This window comes from Lactuca virosa, chromosome 7, assembly GCF_052849685.1.
Source record: "Lactuca virosa cultivar CGN04683 chromosome 7, Lactuca_virosa_CGN04683_v6, whole genome shotgun sequence".
NCBI classification, from domain to species: Eukaryota; Viridiplantae; Streptophyta; class Magnoliopsida; order Asterales; family Asteraceae; genus Lactuca; species Lactuca virosa.
Window position 1 is genome coordinate 137,100,982 of NC_136432.1, and position 18,032 is coordinate 137,119,013.

The window sequence follows — 18,032 nt, forward strand, 5'->3', positions numbered from 1 at the left end:
TCTCGGGAGGCACGCCCGGCAACTCCTCGGGAAAGACATCAGGAAACTCACACACTATCGGAACTTCGGAGATAGAACTCGGCCTCTCTGACACAATCCGCGTATCCATCACGTACTCCAGGAAACCCATATAACCCTGTTGTAAACTCTGCCTTGCCTTTGCAGTAGAGCAGAAAGCTGACCTAGATCTGGTACCCTCGCCATACACCGTAAGCACTCCCCCACTAGGGTCTCATATAGTCACCAACTGTCGCTCGCAGTCGATCACTACTCCAAAACGGCTCAGCCAATCCATGCCCACAATGACACAGACATCACCCATCGCGATTGGTACCAGTTCAATTGGAAACTCGACACCAAAAATCTCCAGCACACATCCTCGGAATATATCAGTACCAAAAACCGCATGCTCATCTGCTATAGAAACCCTCAGAGGTCGACTCAACGCCTCCCGCCGGATACTGATGTGACGACTAAAAGCTAAATACACGAAGGATCGACTCGCACCCGAGTCAAATAACACTAAAGCAGGTACAGAACTCACAAGAAATGTACCTAAATATAGCACAGAATAAGCACAATAAATCTCAGAATAAATAAATAAGGAAATACATACCAGCCACGACATCATGTGTTAAGTCTCCAGCTCAATCTCCCTCTTTCGGGCATTTGCCTGGAGCTCAGCAAATGACCGATAAGACGAGTTCGCCACGAACTCATGAATATCCCTCCTCGGAATTCTCAAATACCGACTCATACGTCTCTGCTCGGTAGACACGTGCTCAGGGTAGAACAACGCCCTTTCATGAAACATCCTCGTAATCACCGTCACAGACTCTGTCTTCTGCTTGAGAGACAGGAACTCCTGGGCCAATCGTTCCCTCTCTACCGGGGGAACATACTCATCACGGAACATCGATGTAAATCTCTCCCATGTCACTGTAGTGTGCTCTATAGGAGTAAAACTGACTGTCACAAACTTCCACCAGTCCTTCGCTCCCAAGCGAAGCTGGTTCAGCGCGAACCGTACCCTCAAATACTCTGGACATGAACAAGTGTAGAAACACCCCTAGATATCAGAGATCCATCTCATCGCAGCAATCAGATCCTGAGTCCCATCAAACTCTGGTGGCTTCATGTTGCTGAACTCCCGGTACAGCAACGAGTCGTCCCCCTGTGGCCTGGCAGCAGCAGCCGCCTCGGTAACAGCATCATATCGCTCGTCAAACGTCTCGATTAGAGTGGTCTTGATAGACCCAAACATCTCCGAAATAGCCTCTCGAATGGCTACGGCCACCTCGTCATGAATCATCCTGCGAATCTCGTCATCGCTAACTCCACAGCTCTCTTGGGTGTGGCTTGTAACTACCATGATGTCTCTGAAACACAACACAAAATCATCATAGACTCTCTCGAGTATACTCACACTCGATCACTCGCCCCTACTTGCTCCTTAGCATCCTATGGATTCTTACTTAGGCTGCCTGCACATCTGGTGCTTTCAGTAGTACGGGCCCAATACTATCTTCCACATCACATCTGCATTCACCCCAATTCCTCCTTCTAGGATCCCAACTCACAAGTACTCTATATCTCACACATCACAGACTACTCTCTCAGAAAGCTTCTCACAAGCTCATCCAGGTGTCTTTCCTAGATTTCCTCTCAAATCAAGAACCCTCTCTAGGTGATCTCTGCTAATACCCATACTCAAAAGCAATCACAGATAGCAGCAACTTCTAGGCTAAGGCATCATAAATCAGGCCACCATAGTCCTAAAATATGAAATACCTAGCCTACTCTCTAGCATGCAGAATATCTCATAAAATCTCATGAATATCTCATAACACAAAAGTAAGGGTATTTTGGGAAATCATCGTTCGGCTCTGGCTGATTGTACACACTGCTCCAACTCGTTTTCTCTTAACTCTTTCTTATTTTAGAAAAATTACCTCTTTTGAAAAAAAAATCAAATCCTCAGTTTGAGTTCAAACACACTCGGAGGTGCATCTGAATCCCTCAAACCAAGGCTCTGATACCAACTTGTAACAAGGTAAATTTTTCAAACCAAATTTTCAATTCATAAACACATTTTTCTTGATAATAAAATCACATAATGTCACAATGTCAAATCATCAAATCCCATATTTAAAAACTGTATATATCAAAACTCCAGGATCCTTTCTAACATAACTCAATCCCTGATGTGTGTACAATCAAGTCGGCGCCTTCCCGTGATCCTGAGAAGTACCTGAAACACATAACACATAACACGGTAAGCACGAAGCTTAGTGAGTTCCCCAACATACCACATACAACTCTTTAGCCACTCGAGGCTATAACTCTGTATGACCCTCCGGTCAATGTGTCTCAGTGGGACCCTCCAGTCCCACAACTCTGGTGGACCCCCCGGTCCTAACTCTGTGGACCATCTGGTCCTTACTCTATAACTCATAATAATACATGGCATACATTACACAATGCAGGATATCACAGTACTCAAATAAACATATAAGACCCTCCGGTCACACACAACTCATATTACCACTCTAGGTATGTATAGTGAGAAGACTCACCTCGTAAGCTAGCAAGTAAAAATCTCGTACTCGGGAATCTCAAACTAGCCTCCGCCTAACACATAGGATAAGCATATCTAATTAATACTCTACTCATACTCAAATAAACCAAAGGTTGCTCTCTCTCTCTCTCTCTAAATCTTGGAATGGGTAAAAGACCATTTTACCCCTCCATGGTCTCCATTACTCATGTTGACCAAACCCTAAAGTCAACAGAAGGCAACTCGAGTCAACAGCCAAGTTTGACCCGACTCGTCGAGTGCACTCATGCGACTCGTCGAGTCCATTCGTTCCTCATAAGTCTTGCGAAGGTCTTGCTCGTCGAGTTAACCCCTAACTCGCCGAGCTATCGCATGGTCCAGCTCATCGGGACAAACCCTAACCGACTCGGCGAGTCCCTTCGATCTGATTTCCCCTTCAGACGATTTAAGGCAGATCTATTACTCCAAACACTAGATCTACCATCCTAAGGCTCGATTGTCACGTAAAGCTTCGATCTTTACACTCATGCATGGTGGTTTTGCTCCAATCTACCAATACATGTTCTTACAAGGTGTTAAACACCATACTCTTCACATGGATGGATAAAGTTGGGACCTTTAAGCTCTAGGGACCTCACAAGGTCCAGATCTGAGGTCTAAACCTCTTGACAACTTGGCATGCTCAAAGTCCCAACCAAATGTGATGAAAACCCTAATTTCTCAACCCATGAGATCTAACCAAATAAATGGAAAAGGTTCAAGCTTTTTACCTTCCTCTTGAAGCTCTGGTCGAAAAGGCATGAACCCCCAACAGCTCCTCCTTGTTCCTTGATGAACAAACTCCTCTTCTTCCTCCAAGATGCACTAAAATCCTTCAAAGTTAGATTGGAGACTCTCTTATCTCACCACACTCGATTAGGGTTTCACACAGAAGATTGAGCAGCTGGTGAGCCGCAAATGAGGCTATAAGTGTCCTTATATAGGCCCCAAACCCGGGGATTTAGGGTTTCACTTCACAGCGTCTACTCGGCGAGTCGACTCTCTGGCTCATCGAGTAGGTCATTAATCCCACGCGGCCGGACACGTCTCTACTCGACGAGTCGTAGCATCAACTCGTCGAGTCGCTCAATATTCCTTAAAAATTAAATAGATAAATAATATACCTGAGAGCCCGGATGTTACACTCACACACACACACACACACACACGAACGTTATATACAACGGATAAAATCCGCGTGTCCTTAGAAGTTACAAAGAAAGTGAGCCGCAGTCCAGCAATCTCAGATCTTGACAAGAACTACACTCCTGCAACAGTTCTTCACAAATACACATGTGATAATTGACAAAATACACCCTAAACAAATAAAACAAATATAAAGATTAAAGGATACAGCTCGATGATACAACCATAAACAATGAGAAGTTTGAAACAAGTTGACATTCATTCTTTCGACAGTGTTGTTGCTCTAAGGATTCTCGCGTACCTTAATTGCACAAAGTTTGACAGTCTTTATTTTTCATCTACATCATTTCTAGTCTAATAGGGTTACTTATATGCATTGGGATGATGGTACGACCGACAGACGATCTATTATATGGGTATTGTTTCTTTTTGGCTACTCTCTTATTTCATTGTGAAATAAGAGATAGCCCTTAAATTTTAATCCATCACTTAGGACGAATATCAAGCGCATGTTGACAACACAAGAGTTAGTTTGGTTACGGAGGCTCCTTGCTGGTATGGGAGTTTCTCTCTCTTCCCATGTTACTCTCGTGCGACAACCACCATGCTATACATATTATGCATAACAATGTCTTTCATGAGCGCACAAAACACATTGAGATCAATTGTCACTTTGTCTATCAACATGTGGTTGGCAAGTCTCTCATGCCTATCTCAATCACGGATCAACCTATATTTATTCACAAAGGCTCACAATTTTATTTTTTTTGTAATCAAACTCAAGTCGGATCATTCCCCCACTTGAGTTTGAAGAGGATGGGGTGTTAGTGCACATTTTTCATATTTTTCCATACTTTAGGGTTGTATTCGTATTTTTGTCTTAGTAATTTATCTCTTAGAAGTTATGTACATATGGATCAAACGGATAAAGATGATCCGTCGACAGTCATCACCCTTTTTCCGTAAGTTAAAATTTTCCTAAGTAAATTAGACATTTATATATATAAAAAAACTATATTAGAGGTAATATTACTTTTTTAACGACATATCCACTATCTTTCAAAAGAGATTGTACCCTAACAATTAAATAAGATTTAAAGGTAACATAAATTCCAAAAAGCAAAACCAAGAAGTCCAATAACACAATACACATAAACCAACAAAGAACCGATCTTTCTTTACTTCTTTTCCTTTTTGACTGTCAATTCCTTTTCTTTTCATCACATGGTTTTCCACTTTCACACTATATTTAGGATTTAGGATTTAAGATTTAACACATTTGATTTTCTCAATCTTTTGTTGGAATATAATAGTTTTATCCAATTTAAACAAATTATTAAATACAAAAATTAATAAGATATTTTTAGTGATTCGTAATTATAACATTTCTTGCTACCACACCATTCTAATTTGAAACTAATAACCAATTATAATAATATCTTTCAAATAGAAAACAATTTTCACCACCATAGCCCTTTAGAATTTTTTTTTCAAATATGTAATTATCCTAATAAATAAATAAAAAGGTGCAAATACAACACTATAATTAGGTACATTTTTCAAACTAACCTTAATAAGCAAAAAGAATTGAACTTTCAACGAAGTAACAGAAAATAAAAATGAAAATAGAACACTATAACACAAAATAAATGAAAATACATCTCTATTTCATGCATTTTGCCTTTTTTTAATATATGCAACAAAACCATACCAATCACTCAAACTTAAACCATAATTCCAAATTGTACCCAAAAAGCACATTTATATTACATTTCAATAATAGCTATTTCAAAGTCTATTATTTCTTTCAGCAGCAACTGTAAGCAGCCTACACACACCTTGAGTCAAGATATCATATTCCCTTTCATTCTTACATTCAAATTCAACCACCCCACGAGTCACCGTCTTCAGCCCAAAGTAGCGGCGGTCATGGCCGCCTTCCACCAGGTGCCGCCCAGGCCATGGCGGCATATCTTTCAAAACCTCCAAGACAACATCTGCAAAAAAAAGTGACAAAAGAATGAGAGTTTGTGACTTTAGTCTTTAATGCTTTCACAAATCCCCAAAAGACCCACCAAACCACTAGCATTTAGGGTGGGGTTGGGGTTACCAAACTTACTCTTCTTCTTTTTTGTAATGGTCCCAGCAACATGTCTGCTCTTCATCTTCAGAATCACCTGATCCATATGCACAAAAATAGACACTTTGTAAGTGTTTCATGTTTTACCTTTTTCAGTGTTAATAATTTTGATGTTGTCCGTATAGCAACCAATGTTAAAATTACCATATTGTCCCCGATTTAACACACTTTCATCAATAATAATAATAATAATAATAATAATAATAATAATAATAATAATAATAATGACGGGTAAGATCGTCTTTTGAGTGAATAAAAAATTATGATTTTTATCCCAATGAGTGAATCCCGGCAAATTCCAGTCTCATATCACACCAGGATGTCATGTCATGTCATGTTAATGCCTGAGACAGTCGCCCATGACTAGGACTGGGGCTATTTTTGATTATAAGGATGTCAGACAAGAGATCGAGAGTGAGTCCCTGTCTTTTTTCCAGTGGAACAAAATTATAAATTTTGTTCCACCGGAAAAATGTGGGACAAGGACTCGCTCTCGATCTCTTGTCTGTACAAATATCTTTATCAAAAAAATAGCCCTGGAAAGCGTGTTTAGTACCATATAACAAACCTAACGTAAGAAAACTAACCTGGTCCATTTTGTTGACATAAACCGAGACGATTTTCCAATGAAGATCGCCTGAAATAATTCAAAACAAATAAAAATCATAAAACATTAAGTACGCATTGATTAAAAAATGTTGAAAGATTGGGTTGATTAAAAATGAACCTTTACGGGTGCGTTTAAGAAGCTCACAACCTCTGGCAAGTAGTTCTCGGCTACATATCCCGAGGAAATTCTCTTCGGGTACAAAATCGTCGCTAAAAGTACTACCATTTGAACTGCTTCCCGTGCCAATACTATGAACCGACCCTTTGTCCCCTCGGGGCACGGCCGGGATATTACGCGCATCCTTCACTGCCCGTGCTTTTAATGTCGCCGCACCACGAAGCGCTATAATGTACAAATTAACACATAATTACCATCAGGGGTAATTCCGTCACAAAAACTTCAATTTAGTTGCTAATGCGAGAATAAGGTCATGTTTTTTTTAAAAGGGTAATTTGTATTTTACGTCGTTGTGGTTTGTTGGTGTTTATAGATATGGTCCAATAGTTTGAATTTTAATGTTTTTGGTCCCTTAAAGGATTTATGTCATGGTTTTAGACCATGAAGTGGACATCATCTAAAATTTAACATCAAATTGAGGCATGTGTGTTGTTACATGAGGGTATGAATGTCTTTTCCTGTTCATGTTCCACATGACAGACTTTGAAATGGACAAAAAATGTAATTTTGTCTAATAATAATATTGTTAATATGATATAATAATAGAAGAGAGATAATAGGAAAAAGACATTTTTACCCTCATGTAACAACACACATGCTAGGATGTCATGGCAGCTTCTAAATACCGTCCACTTCAGGGACGAAAATCATAACAAAATTACATTTCATGGCAAAAAAGGTTAAAAATGAAACTTGTGGACCATATCCATAAAAATCAGCAAACCTAATGGTAGCAAAATGTAATTCACCCTTTTTTCAATTAAGAGTTGTGGGTTATTTATTTATTTATTTTAAAATGAGGTCATACTTGAGAAACAGCATCTAACAATTTCAACTTACCGGTAGCAGCTGCTGCGGTTAACGTCATGATATCACCAGGTGACCGGACGTTAACCGCAGAGCTAACAACGGAGGCCAGATGGTCGCGCTCAGCGCCCATGGCCTCCGCCGCTTCCACACATTGTGCCGCCACTAGGGTGGCGGCGGATGCTACCGCCAAGTCGGTTTTCACCATCTCGTCATCCTTTCTATGGCCAGATGAGGCGGCAGTGGCGGCGGCAATTGCTGCAACAACAGCCGCCACTCCGGCAACCGAAACCGTTGCATGTAACTGTGCATTATGAGCTCTAGTCTCCTCTTTCTTTTTCTCTCTTCTATCCTTGAACCACCTCCCCACCGTTTTCCCTCCACCACCACCGGTAGTTGCAACACTGGCGGCTCCACCTCTATACTGGTTGTTCACCGGATTCTTCAATCGACAGTACTGCTACAAAAAACACCATTAGCAATCCCCAATTAAGCCAATAAACTTTTGCATTTTTTTCACCTTCTTGTAACGATATCAATTAGATCATATTCATCTTGTTACACAACAATTTTTTCTCCATACACAACAATATATGTTTTATAGAGTTGTACAATACAATATTTTAAAACACAAATTGTTGCGTATGGAGAAAAATTGTTGTGTACAAATAAGCTCCCTTAGTGTTATTATTGTTACGATTACTAGTTTAACTATTATTGTCACTGAGTGGACTGATATTGTTACCATAACTGTTACTAAAATTACTATACATTTTACAGCAAACATAGCCTGTTATGTATGCTGAAAGTGGGTCAAGAAAATACGTTGTACTTGTTCTATTTTTAGGTTGTGGACCATATTATGTTGTATAATTATACAATATTAATGCCAATGCATAATTGTAGATTCGTACCTACCTTCTGCTTCTACATTAATGTACCCATTTTTTAAGGGAACTATCGAAGTTGGTCCCTTTGCCCATTAAGAGTCATTACTTAGGATCAAATCAACCATGAAACTTAACAATCAACATTATTAATGTAATTACCATAATACCCTTGAGTCATTACTTAGGATCAAATCAACCAAAAAACTTAAACATCAATACTATTAAAAACTAATGTAATTACCATATTACCCTTGAGTCATATCATAGAACATTAGAAATATCTATAAGATTCTGATTAATAACTTGCTTTCTTGTAAGATATCGAGGTAACAGTTTCTATTTTAGGCCCTGTTTACTTTTTTTTTGAATTAAGTCTTGTCTAGATAAAATACTATGAGGAAATCTTTTTTATACATCAAGTAAAGAAAAAAAACCGGTATGTAAAAGTCTAAACGGTAGTAATTAATTATCATGGGAAATCGAAAAAGAAAGTGGTGTAATGTTTGTGGTAGGGACAGAATACATATTTACGATCACTTTTGACTATTTTGAATAAGATCATGAAATACAAGAAACAAGAAAATCATATCCTTATCAAAATCAAATCGAAGTTATGAACATTATTAGTTAGGTTTAAATTCCAAATTCCTATAATTAAACTTGGAAGCTTTTTGTTTTGAATTCTTATTTTGGCGTGTAGTGATTATTATACTATAAAATTTATAGGCTGTAGAAAAAGCTGCAACATAGTTCTCTACTGGGTGTTGTGTTTTGTAAAAAAACAACAGGTATCAAATCACCGATAACCATGTCAGGCTCCCTGCCGGAAAATTAGTTATCCAATGATCATAAACACAGTCAACCGGCGGCAGATAATAGCTCCAAACAGAGAGAGAGAGAGAGAGAGAGAGAGAGAGAGAGAGAGAAACCTTGATGTCGTCCATTTCAGAAGGGGAAACAGGAGGACTGTCGGTAAGGGAGCCATTGAGAGGGCCACTACTGTGCGAGAGTCTGCCGGAGGTCCGGGGAGATACCTCCTGCTGTTGAATCACCGGTTTCAGCTCAAAACATTCATCAAAAACTACAATAAATATTTTAAAATTAAACTTACAGATTGTGCCAATATACGTTCCATGATGAGTTGTGAGGTTTCAGACGACGCAAACGCAAAAGGGTTAGCAACAATATCCTCGAAATCGGCGGCGGTGATTTCATCAGGAGGAGCTCCGGTAGGGTGCGGAGGAGCAAGAGCTTTGGAAACTTGTAAGGCGGAGATGCTCCAAGAGCGAGAGAGGAACTCCATAGGCTCATTTGGGGTCTCCGGTGGCCGGAAAATAGCGTGGCCTAAAGAGTCCATTGGTTGGGATTGGGAAGAGTGAAAGAGTGTGTGGGGAGGGGAACAAAAGAATGAAGTAATGATGAAGAAATAAGGGATGCGACGGTGGTTTTCTGTAAAAGCTTCGTGTCTTCACACGTACGACGGTGCTTTTTGTAGTGTGTGAGTAAGAAGAGTATGATGAGAATGGCTTCTCCACGCGTGTTAGTGTTAGCCAGAAACCTTGGTTTCCATTAAATGCTTGCTGCACCTTCCTTTTTAATTAGCCTTTTCACAATTTGGTTCACTGTTTTACACACACTTCAATAGTGTATCGGTATCTGGAAGATTGATTTACAAACTAAACACTGTTAAAACAATTGATTTGTTTTGTCCTAAAAGTTTACATTTTCCTGGATTGCAGAAAAAAAAAATATATTCTACTTTCTATTATTAATATAGATAGATATTGTCTTTTTATCAATAATACATTAAATATATATATATATATATATATATATATATATATATATATTTACAACTATTAATCAACGATCTAAATTGTGTGAGGGCGTAGGATAGGCAACAAGGTAAGTCTAAGTTATGACGAGCAATGACAATTTACAATGTGTGATAATTTTATATACATTAAAAAAATCATATAATTATAGAATTACATTAAATATATAAAGTTTTTAAAAGTGTTATCATTATTCTAATAAATAAATAGTTTTAATCTTCTTTTATTAAGTATCACTCCAATACAACTCTTCATTAATATCATGTTATGTGTTATGTAGATAATTAGATATATTAGGCAACTCATTTCAAAATTCAAATTTATATTTTCTAATTATATGTTAAATTTGAAATTATAATAACTTTAAAATTTTGATATATCTCTTAATTAATAATTAATTTAAAATGACTTATTTAAAATAATTGATTAATAATTATAATTTTTTATTATAAAAATTTAATTAATTTTATAACAGTGGTTCCCACGGGTTATAAACTAGTATTATAATAATTTAATATAAAAAAAGTTAACAAAAACTCATTTGTTTTAAGCCTAATCAGGAAAACAAAAACAAAAAAAACGTGTGTCTTAAAAAAAACTCGTGTTATAACGCGATAAGGTGCGCGTTGACACGTTATTTAGGTGTCACGCTTAACAAACCCTCATTTGACATTTTCATAATGACTACATTACGTCTCACGTTATGGCACGACTTAGTAGCCTAGTAGTTATATGTAACATTACACATGTATACACTCAGGGTCGGTCCAAAGAAATTTGTTGCCCGGGGCAAAAAGACATAATGATGCCCTAATTTTATACTATAGAACTACAACAAACAAAAATAAAACACTATATTTGTTTTGTTTTTCTAACAACAAATTCAATAAAAACATAGGATTATGTTTTCAATAAAAATATAGGACTATAAGGGCAAAAGTGTTCAAAGCTAAAACCAAAAACCCATATAAGGGACAAAAAATTGTAATTTACAGATATTGTTAGATACACTAAACTCTAGCATCTATCATCCAGTGTCATAATCCTTTCGTGTAATCACCATAGATAATTAGTTTGTGAATGTTAGTCTTCAAGCGCATATTTGAGACAAGTGACAATATCAACATCCCTTTTATATCAGCACATGCTTCAATTTTCAAAAGCTTTGCATTTGCTCCCTTGATGCAACACCAAATGATAATGACATCACAACAGTAGCAGGAAAGAAAGCACCAACACGTTATCACATCAGCAGCAAGGAAAGCTCCAAATGCTCAGCAGGTGAAGGCTCCACTCAAGTGTATGAGCACAAAATACTAATTCCTAAAACAATGATATGTTTGCTTGATGAGGGGAAACACCCATGCATTCAGCCATCACAAAGCCAAGAGAATACCCATTATAACAATAAACTTTAAACATCAATACAAGTATTATGAGAAAAAAATAAAAATAAGCTTTCATTTCTTGTTTTGCTAATCTAAAACAATTGTACTTAGCACTTCTTCCATATAGCCCCAATGATCTGAAAATGTAGAAAGTAGTATTAAAAATATCAAAAAACAAAGCCAAATAATCCATAACTCTTTTAAATAAAAATTTCATACAAATCCTAAACACTTTCAAGAATCTCTACTATAAATAAGTGAATAATATAACTAATAAAATCAAAATACTGTTCCTGTAATCATACAGCATAAAAAACATTTTGTTTATGTGAAAGCATCACAATCATAATTTCAAGCATCAGGACATTTATACATTTTCAGAAACTAATATCATAATTCATAAAATTTACCCCAGTTCACTGCTTTACAATCATAATTCAGAAATCAAAAAACATTAATAATTTTAGAAAGTAAGAACATTAATATAAAAAATCAGAATATTTACCTCAGTACTTTGATAGCTAAATGGGAGAATGTGAACTCAGAGTTTAAATCCAAAATCATGTTATAAGGGACCAAAGGACACAACAAGAAGAAGAAATATGAAATAAAAAATCAGGAGATTTTAGAGCTTGAAAAAAGAAATCAGAGGACTCAGATTTTAAATGGAAAAGCGATCAACGAAGGACTAAACGAGACTCCTTCATCTAGGCGTGTCACGACGTTGCGTTTACCCTGAAGTGTGTCACGTGCGTCGTCTCTTTTACCGCTCAACTGAGTTCTAATTTCACGTTGGCGCCCTGCCGCCCTATTTTTGCCTACTGGGTAACTAAGTGTCACACCCCCAAACCAAGGATGGTGGAAACGTCCGGGGGTGACGGACTTCATGTATAGTATCACAACAACGAGTATAATAGTGCTCAAAGTAAATACAACCATCATAAATAAAATTGAAAAATTTACACCATAGTATGAGTTTACATGTTTCAATATCAATTACACTATGATGGCAAAAATGAAATGTTTGACGTCTTGCGTCCCATCCTCAAAAGCAGTTGGTTACCTGTTTCACTGGTTTCCTGAGAATACAAGTAGTTTTGAAAGAGTGTCAACAATTAAGTTGGTGAGTTCATAAGCTTTTGGATGAAATGTTGGAAAAACCTTTATTTGTAAATGTAATGTGTACTCAAGGAAAATCCAATATTTTCCTTATAAAATGTTATGTAGTCTTAAATCCCAAGACCGAATGTATGAGTGTGTTTCGTAAATTGTAACGAAGTAATGCAGTTTTAAATTGATAAAACCCTTTTTAAAGTAGAATTTCCCGTAAACTTTAAGTGTTGTTAACTCCCTATGTGAGTCGATATAACCATACTACAACTGGATGACCTGCTACAACGTTTTTCAGACGTTAGAATTGTTTTTGACTTTTGTCACCCGTAGACCTGCAGGTCCCGCTGTAGCTAGCAGCAAGGTGTGGGGTGTCAATCCCAATGTAGATCTATATACAATTATCACGCTCTCCCTACAAGAGACTCTGGTTATAACTTACAGGAATTTTTAACCCGTACTCTAAGAGTACAATTGAAGAATTGTCTCACAACTTACGTTAACGAGTTTACGTGTGGTTTGAATGTAAAACCTTTTCTGAGGTGGTCATAAAATCCCCTTTTTTATGTAGTATGTTTGAAATGTACAATCCATAAACTATACCTATTATAATTTATCATTTGGTAAATAAAAACCCGTTTGTATTGAGAGTAAAACCCTTTTATGTGTCAGTAGTATGTTTAGCAAAGCATAACAATACTTCTTATGTTTCATCTTGTATGTTTGTAGTGATAGAGGACTCTTACAATTCAGTGAATAATTTCTGTTATTTAAATGTAACTTAACAGAAACACATGTAAAATATGAAGTCATCAAAGATAAACACTTTGCTCAACATGTTACAAAGTGTTATGAAAGTTGTAAGTTGTTAACTAGTTTTTGCCCTTTCTGCACTGTTTTAGAAAAATCATACGAAGTCGAAAACTGAATCCGTAAACTCCAGGAGTTTAGAAAATGTGTCTAGTTTATTCATAATTTTTATTATGATTTTTAGAAGTCTCTAAATTGTGTGAAAATGCTCATATTCACAGGCTGGTCTGAATTCGTTTCTGAATTGATAGACAGTTTTATAAAAATCATCATAAATTGTATAAAAATCGTATGAAGATGTGCAAGTAGTCATTAGAAAGGTATAAACCTGAGCTACTTGAGTATAAAACATTTTTGAAAGATATTGAGTTTAAGATGGTCAAAATAATCCGTGAATAGGACTCAACTTTTATGATGAAAGCTGTTGTTTGAGTTTAGTTAAGTTTTTGGTGTATTAACTTGTATTCCACCCCCCCCCAAAACTTGAGGAAAACATGAAAATGTAGGGGTATAAACTCACCTTGAGTGATTTCCTTATATGAATGCTGAAGAAAAGGGGTTTCCAAGTCAAGAACACTTGGTAAAAGCTTGGAGAGTTGAAGATCTAAGAACAAATATGGCGACATTTGTTATGAGAGATTCATAATTTGAGTGAAGGTGTGAAGAATTTTCAAATGTAGGAAGAGAATACTTACTAAATGTGAGTGAAAAGCTCAATATCATCCTTGGAGTCTCGAGTTATTAGAGAGAGAAAGTGAGAGAGAGGTGTTTGCTTTTTGGTGAGAGAGTGAGTAAAGTGGAGGAGAGATGAGGGTTTTTCCAGCATTTGATCAAGATCTCTTATTGGAGGGGAGTGTGAGAGGACAAATAGTTGACTAGGTAGGGAGTAATAGTGGAGGTTGTCATAAGTGGGTATGGGGGATAGCTTGTGGCATACCTTAAGAAAAGTCAACACTCCACATCCATATCTTACACAATAGATATTGTTCTTAGATTAATATTTCCCCCAAAATGTGATTAAATTATGAATATATAGGGTCTTAAAATCCAAAATATGAGTTTGGAGAGTTTAAGTCATGAAAATTACAAGTCTGAGGAAATTTCCAGAGTCAAAATCACTTAAAATCACATGAAGGTCCGAAATGGTTGAAAATCCGGAGTGGGGCTCGGATTTGCGAGGGTTCCGGAGTCAATATGTCAATTCCGGAGCCAAATGTCGAAATTCCGAAGTCATCTCTAAGTTTCTGGAGTGGGTCTGCAGCTTCCGGAGTGGATCCGTGGCTTCCGAGATGCGAGGCTGTCCGGGCGAAGTCTTCCTATTGCATGCGAGTATTTCCGAAGCAGAGTATTCCGGAGCTACTTTACAGAGTGAAGGAGTTCCGGAGCTGAGGGAGGTCAGAAGATGCGAAATTGCCCCGTTCTTAAAAGGGTTCCGGACCGAGAGGGTTCCGGACCAAGAGGGTTCCGGACCAAGAGGGTCCTTTTGGTTTTTCTCCTTCGGTTTTGAGCTGTTTTTAACAACGGAAAGGATTAGGTTGGTACGGATGTTTATAAAAGTTTGAGAGAGATATGAGAGAGATTTAGGAGAGATTTGAGATAGAGAGAGATATTTAGGAGAGATTTGGGAGAGAGAGAGAGAGAGATATTTGGGAGAGAGAGAGATAGAGTGGGAGAGATTTAGAGAGATTTTGTCGGGGGCCTTTATTAGTGTTTTTCTTCGTAGTGCAAGGACTGTAGGCTTCGTTAAGCCTTGTTATGAGTGTTATACGCCCCCGAAGGGTACTTAAAGGTGTCATATCGTGTTATTACATCACTTACTCCTTTTAGAATTTTAGATTTTTCTGAACATTGAAAAACTCTAAGTGATTCTTTATATTAAGATAGAGAGTTGTATATTAGTACATATAGAGTAAGTCCTATCATACAAGCACTAACTGAGTTTACCGGTTTGACTTGTTGGCTTTATTTGACTTTTACTTGACCAAAAATTGACGGTTGTCACATCATCCCCCCCGTTAGAAGGAATTTCGTCCCGAAATTAGCGTTTTGACTGGGACTTCAAGAGTTTGGGAAGAGGTGTGGGTATTTTTGTTTCATCTGATCTTTGCGTTCCCAGGTGAACTCGGGTCCTCGTTTAGCGTTCCAACGGACCTTCATTATAGGGATGCGACTCTGTTTTGTTCTCTTGATCTCTCGATCCATGATTTCTATCGGTTCTTCTATGAAGTGGAGACTCTCGTTGACCCCGATTTCATCGAGTGGGATCACAAGAGTCTCGTCAGACAGACACTTCTTTAAATTTGACACGTGGAAGGTCGGGTGTACGTTGTTAAGTTCTTGGGGTAGCCGAAGATTGTATGTCACCGGGCCAATCCTGGAAAGGATTTCGAATGGCCCGATGTACCTTGGATTTAGTTTACCACGTTTACCAAAACGTATCGTTCCTTTCCGTGGTGAAACCTTCAGTAGCACCCGGTCCCCAAAATGGAATTCCAAGGTTTGCGTCGCTTATCGGCGTAGCTCTTTTGTCGATCTTGAGATGCTTTCAGTCTCTCTCGAATTTGTACGATCTTTCCCGTAGTTTCCCTTATGATTTCAGGGACAGTGAGGGTGCTGTTGTTGGATTAGTGTCTAAGTCCATAACTATTTTGGTATGTACTTGACCTGATGGTGCATGGTCCTTTTGGGTTGCCTTCACCAAAGCAACTTGATAGGATGAACTATGGAGAGAAAGGATTAATTATGATTTATTAATATATTATGAGAATAATATATTAAAGGAGAAATCATATTGTTTAATTAATATTAGTCAAGAATTAATTGATAATTAATTTTGTGGCTAAAAGAGATTAATTAAACTTAAGGGACTGAAACTGTAATTATAAGATAATTGCATTTGGGCTATGGATCACCTTGGAATAATAGGTTGGACGAATTCTATGGGGAAACCCATTAGAAATCGTCCAAGGGATATTCTAAAAGAGTCCATGGGCTGCTTAGGGCTTAAGCAGTCAGATTAGGGTTTCCTAGTTGAAAACCCTAATAGCCTACATGTATATATAGTACCCTTAAGCCCCAAAAACGTGGCTAAGAGTTCCACTAGGGTTTCTGGACGTTTTGGGCAGCCTCCTCTCTCTTCATTCTTCATCCTCTTGCTCTTGGTGTTTGTGAACCATTAGAGGAGTGACACTTGTGACTCTAAGCTTTCTAAAGCCATTACAAGGAGAATTGAGATTGTTATTGCTACATAACAATCAAGGTATGATCTAAACCCTAATTCATATGTTAATATTGATTATCACATGCTAGATCTAGGGTTTAAAGTCTTGGATGAATTGCATGTACAATAGAGAAACCTAGATCCAAGCATTAGGGTTTGTATGAGCACATAGGAAGTTCTTATGGCATAAACCCATCAGTGGTATCAGAGCCTTGATTGGTTTCTATTGTATTGATGCCTTGGTTATTTGTTCAAGCTTTAAAATTGATTTTTTGGCTCCCTGACTGATGAACTCGGCGAGTTCCAATGTGGACGCGGCGAGTTGCTCCAACTCGGCGAGTCCATAGAGGAACTCGGCGAGTTCGAGCGTCAGAAAGAGGGAAATTCGGGATTTCTTGCTGTTTTGCTTGAGGATACTTGCCTTAATTGTTTTGGATCTTTAATATTCGAATTTTATCTTATATTTGAGAATATCCTTGATTAAACAAAAGATAATTACCAATTGATTAGATAATAACTTCCTTATATGATTAAAGATTAATTATTTGTATTAATTGGGTAACTTATCTTGCAAGAAATTGAAATTAGGTCAAATTTAGATAATCATTAAATTAATTGTTTAATTTAAATTATTTGCTATTTGATCCTTGTGTTTTTGAAATGTTTCAAATACTTGCCCTCAAGTTTTGGAATTTAAATTTTGATTAAAAGGTTTGATTTGAAATATTTAAATTCTAAACCCTAATGTTTTGAAATGTTTCAAAATTTGCCCTCAAGTTTTGGAATTTAAAAGTTGATTAAAAGTTTAATTTAGAAATGTTAAATTCTAAAACCCTAGTATTGTTTTGAAAAGTTCAATTCACACCCTTATGGTTTTATTAATTAATTAAAGTGTATAATTAAGAGAGATTTAATAAATCCATAAAAGTTTTGGTTTACAATTTAATTAAATTAAACGTGTAATTATTAAATTTGACCACCAAGTATTTTAAAAGTATAAAATACACCCTATACTATATATAACATTAAAAGTCTAGTATTATATATGTATGAGTAAACAGTCAGTCTTACCGTTAGTAGGCCTCATTCACGAAGCTGGTCTATAAGGGGTGTTTAAGGAAATTGCCTATAAAATGGCGATTGAATGGGTATCCACTCTTACCCACCGCACTCTTGACTAGTGGAGGGTCGTTAGCCGAAAGGGTAGGATAGGACAGAAACCTTCCATTATAAGTATAATGAAGTACAAAAGTAACTAAATGCTTTTACAAAATTCCCAATCTTAGTTACTTTAGGCAAAAGT

At 37.1% G+C, this 18,032-nt stretch overlaps 1 protein-coding gene across 3 annotated transcripts; it reads right to left on the bottom strand.

Annotated features, from left to right (window-relative positions):
* Positions 1–5,388: 5,388 nt before the first annotated feature.
* On the bottom strand, positions 5,389–9,980 carry LOC145124276 (VAN3-binding protein-like). 3 transcript variants are annotated; one of them, XM_079059548.1, is made up of 7 exons: positions 9,478–9,980; positions 9,296–9,403; positions 7,510–7,936; positions 6,610–6,834; positions 6,470–6,519; positions 5,862–5,919; positions 5,389–5,739 (listed from the first exon to the last, which is right to left on the bottom strand). In XM_079059548.1, exons 1-7 carry the CDS (start codon positions 9,721–9,723, stop codon positions 5,531–5,533), a joined length of 1,323 nt encoding a protein of 440 aa, XP_078915674.1. In that variant the 5' UTR covers positions 9,724–9,980; the 3' UTR covers positions 5,389–5,530. The 3 variants fall into 3 exon arrangements, with proteins under 3 accessions (XP_078915674.1, XP_078915672.1, XP_078915673.1); XM_079059546.1 differs by having other exon boundaries at positions 9,296–9,406; positions 9,478–9,968; XM_079059547.1 differs by having other exon boundaries at positions 7,510–7,933; positions 9,296–9,406; positions 9,478–9,962.
* Positions 9,981–18,032: the final 8,052 nt, after the last annotated feature.

Coding starts and splice junctions, on each gene's coding strand:
- LOC145124276 (XM_079059546.1), bottom strand. CDS start 9,723: ATGGACTCTTTAGGCCACGCTATTTTCCGGCCACCGGAGACCCCAAAT. Junction 6,835..7,509: donor AACCGCAGCAGCTGCTACCG/GTAAGTTGAAAT, acceptor TGTACATTATAG/CGCTTCGTGGTGCGGCGACA. Junction 6,520..6,609: donor TCTTAAACGCACCCGTAAAG/GTTCATTTTTAA, acceptor GAATTATTTCAG/GCGATCTTCATTGGAAAATC.